Source organism: Chenopodium album, chromosome 24, assembly GCF_948465745.1.
Source record: "Chenopodium album chromosome 24, dcCheAlbu1.1, whole genome shotgun sequence".
Lineage (NCBI taxonomy): Eukaryota > Viridiplantae > Streptophyta > Magnoliopsida > Caryophyllales > Amaranthaceae > Chenopodium > Chenopodium album.
Genome location: NC_137857.1, coordinates 8,322,853 through 8,335,254, shown reverse-complemented (window position 1 = coordinate 8,335,254; position 12,402 = coordinate 8,322,853). Strand labels below are relative to the sequence as shown.

At 33.6% G+C, this 12,402-nt stretch overlaps 2 protein-coding genes across 2 annotated transcripts; one reads left to right on the top strand and one right to left on the bottom strand.

Annotated features, from left to right (window-relative positions):
- The first annotated feature begins 328 nt into the window (after positions 1–328).
- Positions 329–4,318, top strand: LOC145612119 (uncharacterized). The gene is made up of 11 exons (XM_081667487.1): positions 329–364; positions 1,120–1,181; positions 1,260–1,318; positions 1,405–1,462; positions 1,554–1,590; positions 2,313–2,405; positions 2,487–2,539; positions 2,667–2,727; positions 2,885–2,967; positions 3,056–3,289; positions 3,870–4,318. Exons 2-11 carry the CDS (start codon positions 1,140–1,142, stop codon positions 4,023–4,025), a joined length of 876 nt encoding a protein of 291 aa, XP_081523613.1. The 5' UTR covers positions 329–364; positions 1,120–1,139; the 3' UTR covers positions 4,026–4,318.
- A 589-nt stretch (positions 4,319–4,907) lies between these two features.
- On the bottom strand, positions 4,908–7,208 carry LOC145612536 (cytochrome P450 CYP72A616-like). Its single transcript, XM_081667889.1, has 5 exons — positions 6,935–7,208; positions 6,305–6,525; positions 5,984–6,228; positions 5,512–5,905; positions 4,908–5,387 (listed from the first exon to the last, which is right to left on the bottom strand). Exons 1-5 carry the CDS (start codon positions 7,206–7,208, stop codon positions 4,953–4,955), a joined length of 1,569 nt encoding a protein of 522 aa, XP_081524015.1. The 3' UTR covers positions 4,908–4,952.
- Positions 7,209–12,402: the final 5,194 nt, after the last annotated feature.

Here is a 12,402-nt window from a genome sequence, read left to right as displayed (position 1 = left end):
AATAATATATGAGAAAAACAGTCAAATTCATATTTGATTGGAGGATGAAAATTGAGTTGTTTTTATTTTAATATTGCCCCTTTTCTTTTAATATAAAAATTACTCGTACTATATAAATAGGCTACTTATAAATTTAAATCACTATAACGCCCGACTCGTCCCATTAAGGATCCATAATTGGCCGATCGTATAAATTCCTAGCCCATTTACATAATTGGACGAATCTAACCCATTTATAAGTGGGGCAAGGTTAGGGGTTTTATAAACGGGGCTCCAACCCATTAATCAGCGCGCTCTCTCTCTCTCTGAGTTCTCCGTTGAAGCACACTCAACATCGCACTTGACGTTCTCAGCAGCTTCTCGGGTAAGTTGTTAATGTATTGCACAACCCTTTAATGTTTATGAAATTATACCTCTTCTTCCTGCCAAATTTGTTTTGGTGTTAAAAGTTAGTCATAATTGATACTATTACTATGTTTATTGGGGAGAGAATTGTCTACATGATGAATGATTATTTGTTTGGAATTTCAAGTATTTGCAAAGCTAAATTACTCTCAAATTGATTGCATTGTTATTTCAGCGTAGTATATTTGATCGGTTTTGTTGCTGGGAGGTGTTTTTTTCAGTGTTAGAGAGTGGAGTGGCTATTGGGGTATAGTTTATTTTGATTCATTTTCGTTTTTGCGTGTGTCCGACCTGAATCTCAGTATCCCGCATAGGCTGGAGCGTTAGCGTTAGGGAGATGTTTTTGGGTAGTAGTATGTAGTACAATGTAACCAGGTGTATGTTATAATTTGTATAGTGCCTTATTTGGCCTAGTTTCTTCCCTTTTTGTCAAGGGGTCCATACAACTAGGATGATGTGAGTGATGAAGGGTCAATTCTTTCGATACTTATTACAAACTAGGTTGAATTTCATTGTACATTAAGAGTCATGGATAACAATGTCAATGGTGGACAACAGTCATCATGAACGAGCTTCTGATTTTGTTGCAAAATCTTGTTGAATCTTGGTTTTGAATTTGTTAAGTTTCGTTGTACATGTAGTCTATAAGTATCTGTTATACAGGGAATTTGTCGCTAACCCCATTGTGACAAACTCATGGATTTATCTTTGTAGTAGTTCACAATCGAACTGTGATGAATCCAGGATCGTTTGACCAAAAACCAGCACCACGAAAGGTTTACATCTCATTCTTTCATCACCAACACATTTATTGTTCCTAGGCTTTTCTACAATATGTGTCTTTCTCATTGTAGGTGAGATTTCAACCAAAAGCTCCAGTACGCAAAGCAACAAAAGCTGCTGTTGCAAAAACGTATGGTGTTATTGCTTTAGTAGTGTGGTTTTTGGGGGATTAACTCTGCAGTGTATATATAGCCAATTAATGTCTTTTGTTTGCAGTGAAGTGATTGATGATGCTGAAACTGCTGAGGCAAAGGAGTTAGTGCGACGTTTTCAGGTTTTGCTTATATCCATTATTTTCCCATCTTCTGTCATTATTATATGTAAGCAAAATTTTCCTGTTCTAATCTATTACTTTTCCTTTATAGGATGGCTTAACAGCGAAGCCTAAGATTAATAAAAAATGTGAGTTCTTTTTCTGACTCTTTACTCCTTGCTGCATCTAAGATATGAGCGTCAAGCACATGAGCATTATGATCAAGAATGCACAAGAGTACCAAAATTACCCATTTTATTGATGAATCCTGAAAGCTGACAAATTTTGTTTAGTCAAGTTACCATTCATATGTTGTTTACATTGATTTGACTCATTCTTTTTGAAAATATCCTCATGAGCTTTCTCTCCCCTCTTTTGGTAGGTAAAGACTAGGACTGGACCCCTAATCTTCCAAGGCTTCATTAATGATTGGGTAAATTTTCTAAGGGACCATATTCTTTGATAAAGTGACTTGAGTTAAGCCCAACCCTACCAACCTGCTACTCCTCATCACCATGTAATAGGAGAGAAATACCACTAGGGATTGAATCATAATGGTTAACGGTGACCATAGACAAGTACGCCTAATGTAATCAAGCTATCTGCTTATTGGCTGCCAGCTTATGCATGTTGTCGTCAAAACCTGTTTTCATGCTTGATGTTAATCTACTTTATCTCTCCTTATTGATGATCCCTGCATGCATATTTGTTTGCTATTTGCCTATTTGGAGAGAAAATTCTTGCCTTTTTTAGATGATGGGGATAATTGTGAAGTGACATGGTTCTTAATCAATATTTTCAATCTGTAAGGAATCTTCTTTTTTTGTTTTTGATAACACCTGAAGTTTCCTCTTGGTTTTATGGTATGCAGCAGAACCTGTTCAGCGAGTTGCATTTGGGTACGGATCATCAATCCCCAGTAATCAATTCAGTGCCTCCAATGGAAATAATTCTTGGCATCAAGGTATAGTGTTTTTGTGAGCAATAACTTTGATGATTTCACTGCTTAAACTACTATGAACTTAAGAAATTTTTTGTAACCCAGATAAAGCTCAGTTTTCCAACCTGAGAGAGAACAAAGAATACAAAGAACCATGGGTAGGTTTTTTCATTGATGGGTCAAATTGGTCATTATCCTACGCATTTAATTTATTTAATTTGTTCTGCCTTTTTCCTTTGAGTTGAACTCATTGAACCGTAATTGATTCTTTCCCTGCTTTCACAGAATTATTACAGCTATTATCCTGTAACTCTTCCTCTTCGAAGGCCTTATTCTGGAAATCCAGGTATGTCAAGGCATGTTACATATTTTTGTAAGTAATTTTGAGTACCATCAATTTGTGGCTCAATGTAATTTGTTTTAAGTCAAATATAGATGCATAACAGATGAAATTAGCTTTTTAATTTTATTTTTAAAAAATTTCAATTTTTTCTTGCTTTCAGATATCCTTAATGAAGAAGAATTTGGGCAATTGTCTACTTTTGATGAAAATATGTCCAACCCAGCGATGGAGCTTGGCCTTATGGTGAGTATTATAAATAGCTCCACGTGATGTGAATTTATGACTATAGAGTTCCAGATTGCATAATGTATCTGAACCTTGTTCATGGCAGGAGGAAAATTCTGAGCCTAGGATGATGTTTTTTCAGCTACCAACGACTATCCCGATGACAAAACAAACTTCAGCTACAGGTCAAGATTCAACCAGCAGCTCCAAACCACCAAGTGGCTCAAACCCCATAGAGAAGGCTGCTGGATTAAAAGATTTACAAGCAGGTATCATGGGCAAAATGCTGATTTACAAAAGTGGTGCTGTGAAGCTTAAGCTTGGAGATACCCTTTATGATGTAAGTACTAACATTAAATGGCTGTAATATTAGTCTGACCTTAAACCGGCTAGAAAGATAAAAAAAATGAGATGGTATATTTTAAGTGGTTGAATTGGTTGTGTTATGCCTTTGACTTCAATTGTATTGTCCAACTTTAACGTCCCCAGTGTTGCCTTTACTCTTTACATCATGTATAACATATGATTGCGATGACAACCACTCAATGAACAAGGCTTCTATGGCTTCTACCATAGTTGATTTACCTGATGTTATACAGCCACTTGTTCTAGATATACCCTCCACTGAAAACTCAACAGTTGACCTACAAGGACAAAAGAGCAAGTTATTTCATTTAGGCTTCTTAAAACAATTCGTTATATTGCCCACTAGCGACTCTCACAACTCTGTCTATCTGGATTGGAGTGTTCTATATGTAAATTAAAATATCTTATAATGTAAAGATTGCCTATTTGCCTACATTTGCTGAATTGTGATTGTTCTATTTCTTTGCTCTAGGGAATTTCCCTATCCCCCTCTAACTCCCAATAGTTTTCACTGCATTGTGATCCCATTTTTATGGTTAAACTTTTTGCTGCAGGCAAGCCTTGGTTCAGATTGTACATTTGCGCAGGATGTTGTGGCTATTAATTCTGCGGAGAAGCATTGCTGTGTTGTTGGGGAGCTCAATAAGCGTGCTATTCTAACTCCTGATGTGGACTCTATTTTGGATAAATTTGCTGACTTGGGTTGCTAATGGTTAAGCTTTAAGATACGGAGTACTTGGATCTGATAGTCTACAGAAAAGAGAATATACAGTCTAAACGTAAGCGCTCTATAGAAGTCTTCTTTCCATACCTTATAATTCCTTCAATGATAGTTACCAAAAAAAAGCCTTTTTTAGAACCTGTCAATGAAAGAGGAGAGGTTCCTTTTACTCAATTTTTTTTTTTTTTTTTTTTTCCTGGAAAGTGTACCTAACATCATTTAAAGCCATCTGTGCTTGAAATGATGTAAAATTTTGACATTATTAGCAAAAAAAGATAATGATTGAATGAATATTTTCACCTTTTTTTTTATGTGAAGTTTCTTGCTATAAATTTTGATTTCCCAATTAAGACTCTTATGCTAGACTTGTATATTGGTTCTGTTCCTTGACTAAATAGCAATGTGTAGATGCAGTTAACTCGTTGTTACGTTGTACTACATTACTGTGATATCGTTGATGTGATTATAGCAAAGTTAATGAGAACAAAGAATGAGTCTTATCACTCATTGAGTCTTCACAAAAATAACCATGGGTGTACACATTTGTGGCTTGTTTCATTCATAATGCTGCATTTCTTTCACTTCTTCGGTTCTTCCTTTGTTGATTGCACTGGTCTTTGTAAATCCTTTAATGTAACATAATGACATAATCTTTTTTTTTTTTTTTTGAAACAACATAATGACATAATCTAATAATTCATACTATAAAAAATAAAAAAAAATAAAAAATTGATACTATCAAAATCAACTTTGCACATTTTGAAAAAAAAAAGACTTATATTATTCCGTATAGCACGGGTTCACTCAGATTCCTTAGATATAATTATGACAACATCAAAGCACTAGTATACACATGGTAGGAGATTTATAACAAAGTTGCAGCTTGTTTAATGTTTAAAGTTTTTGAACTATTGACTTATTGAGCATGGTAAGGATGCATTATAATATGAGCTCCATGCTGCGGTTGAAGCATCATAACAGTGTGGGGAGCATGAGTGTAGGATGGGGAGAGCTGAAAGGAGAAGTTCTGTAGAATCATAGATAAAGCCACCTTAGCTTCAATGAGTGCAAAAGTTTGACCAACACAAGTCCGTGGACCAAACCCAAAGGGGAAGAACGCGAGTTGATCTTTGGATGCTTTTGAAACTCCCTCAGAAAATCTCTCTGGGTTGAACTCATCCACATCTTCTCCCCAGATATCAGGGTCATGATGGATAAGTAGTGTCGGAAGTGTAACATCGACTCCTGCAGGGATGAAGAAGTCTCCAAGTTTGGTTTCTTTGTAAGTGTGTTGGTATTGAGCAATCACAGGTGAGTACAGCCTCAGAACCTCCAGAAGTATCATATTAACCTAAAGTACAGAGGAAAATATTGTTAAACCCACTTTTATATCTTACAGATCATAAAGTTTAGAGCATTATTTATTTAAGACGTAACTCTTAGAACTGAAATACAATCTGATAAGACAAACTTACTGTCCTGAGGTAAGTAGTTGCCTCGAAATCTATAGAGTTTTTCCCACAAACTCCTATGACTTCTTTTCTCGCTTTCTCTTGCCAATCTGGATGCATAGCTAACACTATGATAGCCCAATTCAGTAAGCTTGCGGTTGTTTCTTGGCCAGCTAAGTAGAATTGCTTGCATTCTTCAATCACTTCCTCTGTGGTCAACCCGCCATGTTTCAGAATTGCAGCATTTTCTGCTCCATTGCTGTGCTGATTAGACTGCAGAAGCAAGCCTAGCAAGTCATCCGCCTTTGATTCTCCTGCATTGACAGCACTCTCCTTTTTCCTGATCACATCTGTGAGCATTGATGTGATCATCTTGCTCAATTCTTTTCTCCTCCGATTCTTTTTAGTAGGAATATATCTGCAGGAAATTTAATCCTATGTTTTCATGAACTGTTCTCCCCTTACACTAACTTACAGAAGCACTAAAAGGATATACCTGAGACCAGGAATGTACAATGTCTGCATTGCTTCGATCACAAGATTCAAAAGTTCCTTCTGAAGCTCAAAAATTTGTCTCCCTTCTGCATAGTTGCTCCCAAAAGCTGTCCTCGAAATTACATCTGCTGTCAGATTCTGAAACTCAGGCCAGATGTCAACTTCACAACTTCCCTCAGCACTAGCCAAGTTCTTCCATTTCTCGATGAACTCACCACAAGCAGCAGCCATATCAGGCACCATGTTCTATAGTAAACCAATATATGACAAAATCAGACTTCTTCTGAAGTAAATAATAGGAAGAACAGAATTACAAACAGACCTTTAGCCTCTCAGTGTGGAAAGCAGGGTTGATGATCCTTCTGTGTTTTGTCCACTTTTCACCTTCCAAAGTGGTAAGTCCCCTAGTTAGGACTAGGAGTTGGGGGTCTATGTATGGCTTTTCAAAATGACCTTCCTTGTTACTTAACACTTGTTTCATCATCTCCGCGTCCTTGATAATCAGCCTTGGCGTTGAACCTGCCCAGCACATGGATACCTTCCCTGTTTTCATAAAACATGTTCATCCCAATCTTATACTGAACTGATTATTTTACAGCAAATTTCAACTGTTTGCCTCAATTATTGAACTGCATGTACATTTTATCTTTGTTTAGGTTTCTTTCTTATTTATATAATCTGCATGTGGTAGTTTGGCTGTACTAAAATTAGAAAGAGTCAAAGAAGTTCATTACCACACAATTATGGATGAAATGCTAGATTATACCTGGTCTCTGAAAGGTTGACTCTTTACTTAGCAAGTAATGATGTTACAAACATAAAACTTTATAAGTCATGACACAAACACAAGACTTAAACAAGGATTCGAATCCCTCATATATCTTTGGATCGTAGAATTGTAAGATCCTAATTGGTACAAAATTGGACAGACACAAGTCACATGCTCACATACCATACTTCTGGGAAATACTATGAGTGAAAGGATCGACACGAGCTGCGATCTGGTGGTTAAGGTTGGCTGGTTTGGACCAAGCATCCTCTACTTGCTTCACCCATTCTTTCATGTCTCCTGTCAAGAAAGTGTAAGGGGTGCCTTTTATACCTTGTTGCTTTAGTTTCTTTTCCAACCATTTTGGCTTCCACCACATTGAATATGAAACTTTAGTAAGAGAATATAAAACCAAAAATGTTATAGGGGTAATGAGGATAAGTGTTAAAGGATCCATTTTCTGATGAAATTAAACAGTTTGTTGTAGATAGAATTATTTTTAGAATTTGGGTTGAATTTATAATCTTCAAAATCATGTAATAATTTTGCAAGTATATTTTACTATAGATTATTTTAACATAGTCTTGGAGGAGAAGTTAGCAACTTTGACAAGTTATTTCAAGTCTAGATATGTTTGTAGCTTTTGGTAAGTTTAGGACTTACATTAATTTGTTTATTACTTCCTAATTCCTATGTTTGTGTGTTGAATTTTGACTTTGCTGAGTTAGTACACTGTTTTATATTTTTAATTGTATATTGCCTTCAAGCAAATGCTTGAAGAACAAGTTGGCGTTTTTGACAAGTTATTATTCCAATCTTTATTGTATTTTTTATTTTAATTTAATTTACTTTTATCTTATTTATTTTATTTTTATCTTTGTTATATGAGCCAAGGGAGAGGTTATAATGTCCTCCTAAAAAGACTTTAACACCCCTACATATACTAAAAGTGGTTAAAAATAATTCTATATTGTTTATTTTTTTTAATTGATTCATTAAAAAAAAAAATTCATTCATTAATCATTAATCAATTATGTCTTTGATTGATTCAATCAATCAAGTATAATCCTTAATCAATTGGCCTAATAAGATTATGTCATGATTTACTCCATCATCTTTTACAATCAACTAATTTCCTAAGTTAATAAATAATTTCATCAATCCCCCAATCGGAGAATTTAACAATTCAATCAACCTATAAATTAATTGACAGTTTTAAAGGCGCACCGTACCCAAAAACACCATCACCCATCACCATGTCACATACAACTATCATCATCACCTTTATTTGTGGCGATGAGGTTATGGTTTGGTGGTGAGGGTGTTAATTAGTTAACCATGGTTAATTGTTAATTATTAAAGGTTAGTCTTGTTAGAATTAGGCACTGTTCTCTTCACCTTAAAAAAATAATATTAAGTAAAAATAATTTCAGTTCAGTAAAAATAAGTTCAGTTCAGTAAAATTAATTTCAGTTCAATAAAAATAATTTCAGTTCAGTAAACATAAGTTCAGTTCAGTAAAATTCAATTTTCTTAAAGAAGAATTATAATAGAAAATCAATAAAAATAATTTAAGTTCAGTAAAAATAATTTAAGTTCAGTAAAAATAATTTCAATTCAGTAAAATTCACTTCAGTTCAGTAAAAATAAGTTTAGGGTCTGTTCTGTTCACCTTGTTTTCACTTATTTCAGGTGTAATAAGTTCAGATAAGTTCAGTTAAGTTCAGATAAGTTCAGATCAGGTCTAATAAGTTTTAATAAGGGTTAACCAAGTACAAATTACATCTAAAATAAGTTTTAATAAGGTCTAATAAGTTCAGATAAGTTCAGATAAGTTAAGATAAGTTCAGATCAGTGAAAATCAGGTGAATAGAACACACCCTAGTTCAGTAAAAATAATTTCAGTTCAGCAAAATTAAGGTGAATCAAACAGGGCCTTATTAATATAAAGCTAGATTAGAGAATTATTATAAGTTTATTACAATTTCTTCCAAAATTTTTGCTACCATTGAGAATTCCTTTTTTTAAAAAATAACAAAACATTGTTTCAAAAAAACAAATTAACAAAAAAAAAAAAAAACACTTTTGTAATTTTCTACTTCCAACCAAGATCCAAATGCTTTGATAATGCCATTAGTTTTGCTCCAAAAGCATAACATATGCTAAAGTGATACGAGAAATGCTTAAAGCTAATTATATTAGACCTAGCTTGAAAATTGCCAAATTTTGGGTCCCGAGCTTGGCTAGAAATTGACCTGATTTTATTTTGTGTGGTTTAGAAAGTCTTAAATTAAATCTTTAGTTGTAACTAGTTCAAAACCCTTGCTATGCACGGTTTTACAATAATATTTTACTATTTGTTTATTAGAAACTGTACAAAACGAATCATTAGAAATACAAAAAAAAAAATATAAAAAAAAAGTAAAATAAACATAGTGATATACCATAAGATTAATCTCAATGTCTAAATTACATTACAATTAATATGAGACGGAAGAATTAATTAGATTTTAGCATTCGTAATATGAAAGCTACTATTTTCTTAATAAAAAAAAAAGTACTAACTATTCATGTTATTCTGGTTGATAACCAAAAAAATAAATAAATTAATAAAACTTTTTAATGATATCCTAATAGTACTCGTATTTTATAATTTTACCTAACATTTCATTCAATACCACTATATTTTTTAATTTTATTTATATTATTATTGTTGGATATCACTCCCTAAATTTAAGGCAAAAATTCTACTTTAGATATAGTAACAAACTTATATTAATAACAAAAAAAAAAGGTAACAAAATATTTTGGCGGGAAAATTTTTTATATGGTGATGACACGTGTACTTAGGGGATAACTACGGGGATTACTTTAGTATATAAAAATATACTGTCTCACTTGAAATATCTATATCCAGTTGATCTGAAATAGCGCGTTTAAGCCAAAAACTTGTATCCAAATCTTTTGGATACAAGTTTTTTGGCCCAAATTTGAGCCCAATCCGAGTCTTTGGCTCGAAAATGGGCCATCCTTTTTCACCAAAGCCCAGTCTGGCCCATGATAAGTTTTAGAAAAGCTACACATATTGTGTATTATTTTATTTTTTTGAGGCAAAAACTTTTTTTTGTGTTTATTATTTCATTTCATATTTTCTCCTGTATTAATTAATTGCAACTTTTGAAATTCTACATAATATATATACCTCTTTTTTTTTTTCCTTTTTGTGAATTTTACGTTAGAAAATGTAGAGTCTCAAGACACTTTAAATCTTCATTAGCTTCATGCCTACATCTCAATACGCAAGTATAATTTTCAAAATATTAAAAAATAATTTAAAATATGCATTATCGACAAGCCTGGAACTCAAAACATTACAACTAAAAACGAGTGGAAAAATATTTGCATTTACAGATTGGCTTTATTACTATATAATTTTAAAAGAACACATTCATATAAATCTAAGACAACGCATTTTTTTAAAAAACTAAATGTTTCGGGGTATTTTGTGAACTCCTCGGATACTGGTCACGCTCTTCTGGCAACGAGACGAGGACACCTGCAAAACAACGAATATTCCTTTACCGGAATATTCGCCTCTGACGATCAAGTTAGAGATCGGTAATCGGAATAGCTAGAGAGAGAAAGTAAAGAGAAGTTGGAGCTCTTTTAGTGCTCTTTTTAATGTTATGTCACAATCCACCCCTCCCATCATAAATGATTGGGGTATTTATAGGGGTGGGAACATGTGCCCCTCTAGGATTTGTACCCTAGAATTCCGTGACGTGATTGGCTACGCAATCAGAGGTCGCCACGTGTCATAGGGGGGCGCCGTTTTGCGGCTTTCAAGGGTTTTCCTCGAGATTTGGGCCTGATGTAATAAAGGCCATTTCTCTTTCTGATGTTTCCTTATATGCTTAGGGCAGCTGACACGTGTCACCCTATCAGGAGGACATGTGTCGTCCTCTCATAGGGACACGTGTCTCCTTCTTATTGGGCCACGTGTTGCTATGAGATTGGGCCACATATTTGGGGTAATTTTACCCTAAACACTAAATGTTTACTGTAAAAATAAGTTTTATTTAAATCAGAAAAATCAAAATATTGCTGTGAAAAGCGCAGTGGATCAAACTAAAATTAGGGAAATCATATCATATAACCTTGTGTTTTATGTGATTCTCTTATGTAACTCTAACATTTTCACTACTTTCTGAGGTAACCCTAAACTTGCAAAGCATCATTAAATTGGATGAAAAACTAATACCGTTAATAGTTAAAAGATATGCAAGTATGTAAAAAAAACAAAAATAATACAAAAAAACCCAATATGTATTAGGAAAAGGAAGGAAGAGTTAGGAAAACTAAAAAGAGTTGAGTCATTTATCTTCTTTATCTTTTCATTTGAACCATTTTAGTTTAAATATAATGAAATTAAAAAAAAAAAGTTATGAAATAATTTAATCATCCAATTTAATGAGTATTTATCTGGGAATGCATGCCAAAATCACACGTCAATCAGTGTAAAATGTTCATTTTTAATTTAAGGGTAAAGCATTAAAAAGACTCTTGAAAACTGTATAAAATTAGGAATTCATGACAAATACACACGTAGATCAGTGTAATTAGTGTGTGTTTGTCATGATTTCTATTTTTAGTTATGTTATCCAATGCCCCTCGGTGATTGTTACTCCCTCTGTTTTTTTTATATGCATCAATTTGACTGGTACATTTGCCGAAACGCTACTTTGACCATAAATATCTTTAATTGTGTATTAGTAAAAATTGTAACAAATTATATTATGAAACTAGACATTATGACGAATCTAATGATATATAATATAATAACATTTATTCATTTTTTTAAGGTGAAAATATTAAGTCAACCATGATATGTGAATAGTGCAATTGTCAAAGTGATGCATATAAAAAAAACGGAGGGAGTAACTTTTACCTTAGGGTGAGTTTCTCCCCAAACCCAGACCCAGACTCTACCTCTTCAACTTTCCACTAATTTTCAAATGCTTCCGATTTATACAAGATTTTCTCCAAATACACACATTATCTTAAGATTCACTTCAGACTCACTTATAAATTTGGATACCTCAAAAGTTAAGGGTTATAAAAAAATAAGGGTTTTTCTACATTATAACCCTCCAACTTTCCGTTTTCTACGATGTGCCCCCCCTTTTTGAGAAATCTACACTGTAACCTTAAAATACATTTAGCTTCTAAACGCTAACCTTGCCGTTATCTTGTTGTTAACAAATTCCGTTAGTTATATTTTTTTTATCGATTTGCGTGTTAGAAATGGTTACATTTAGCTTCTAAACGCTAACCTTGCCGTTATCTTGTTGTTAACAAATTCCGTTAGTTATATTTTTTTATCGATTTGCGTGTTAGAAATGGTTTCGTAAAAGGTTTTGGGGGTTATTTTGGGTCTAAAGGAACCAAGTTGAGCTCAGATTCCACAAAAAATGACGCAAATGTCTTGTTTTGCATATTAAATACGTAAACACGCAAATCGAGACATTTTTTAATATGCAAAACGAGGCATTTGTGTTATTATTTTCCTAAATCTGAGCTCAATTTGGACCCTTTAGGGCCAAAATACCTCCCAAAACCTTTAATGGAACTATTTTCAACACGCAAATTGA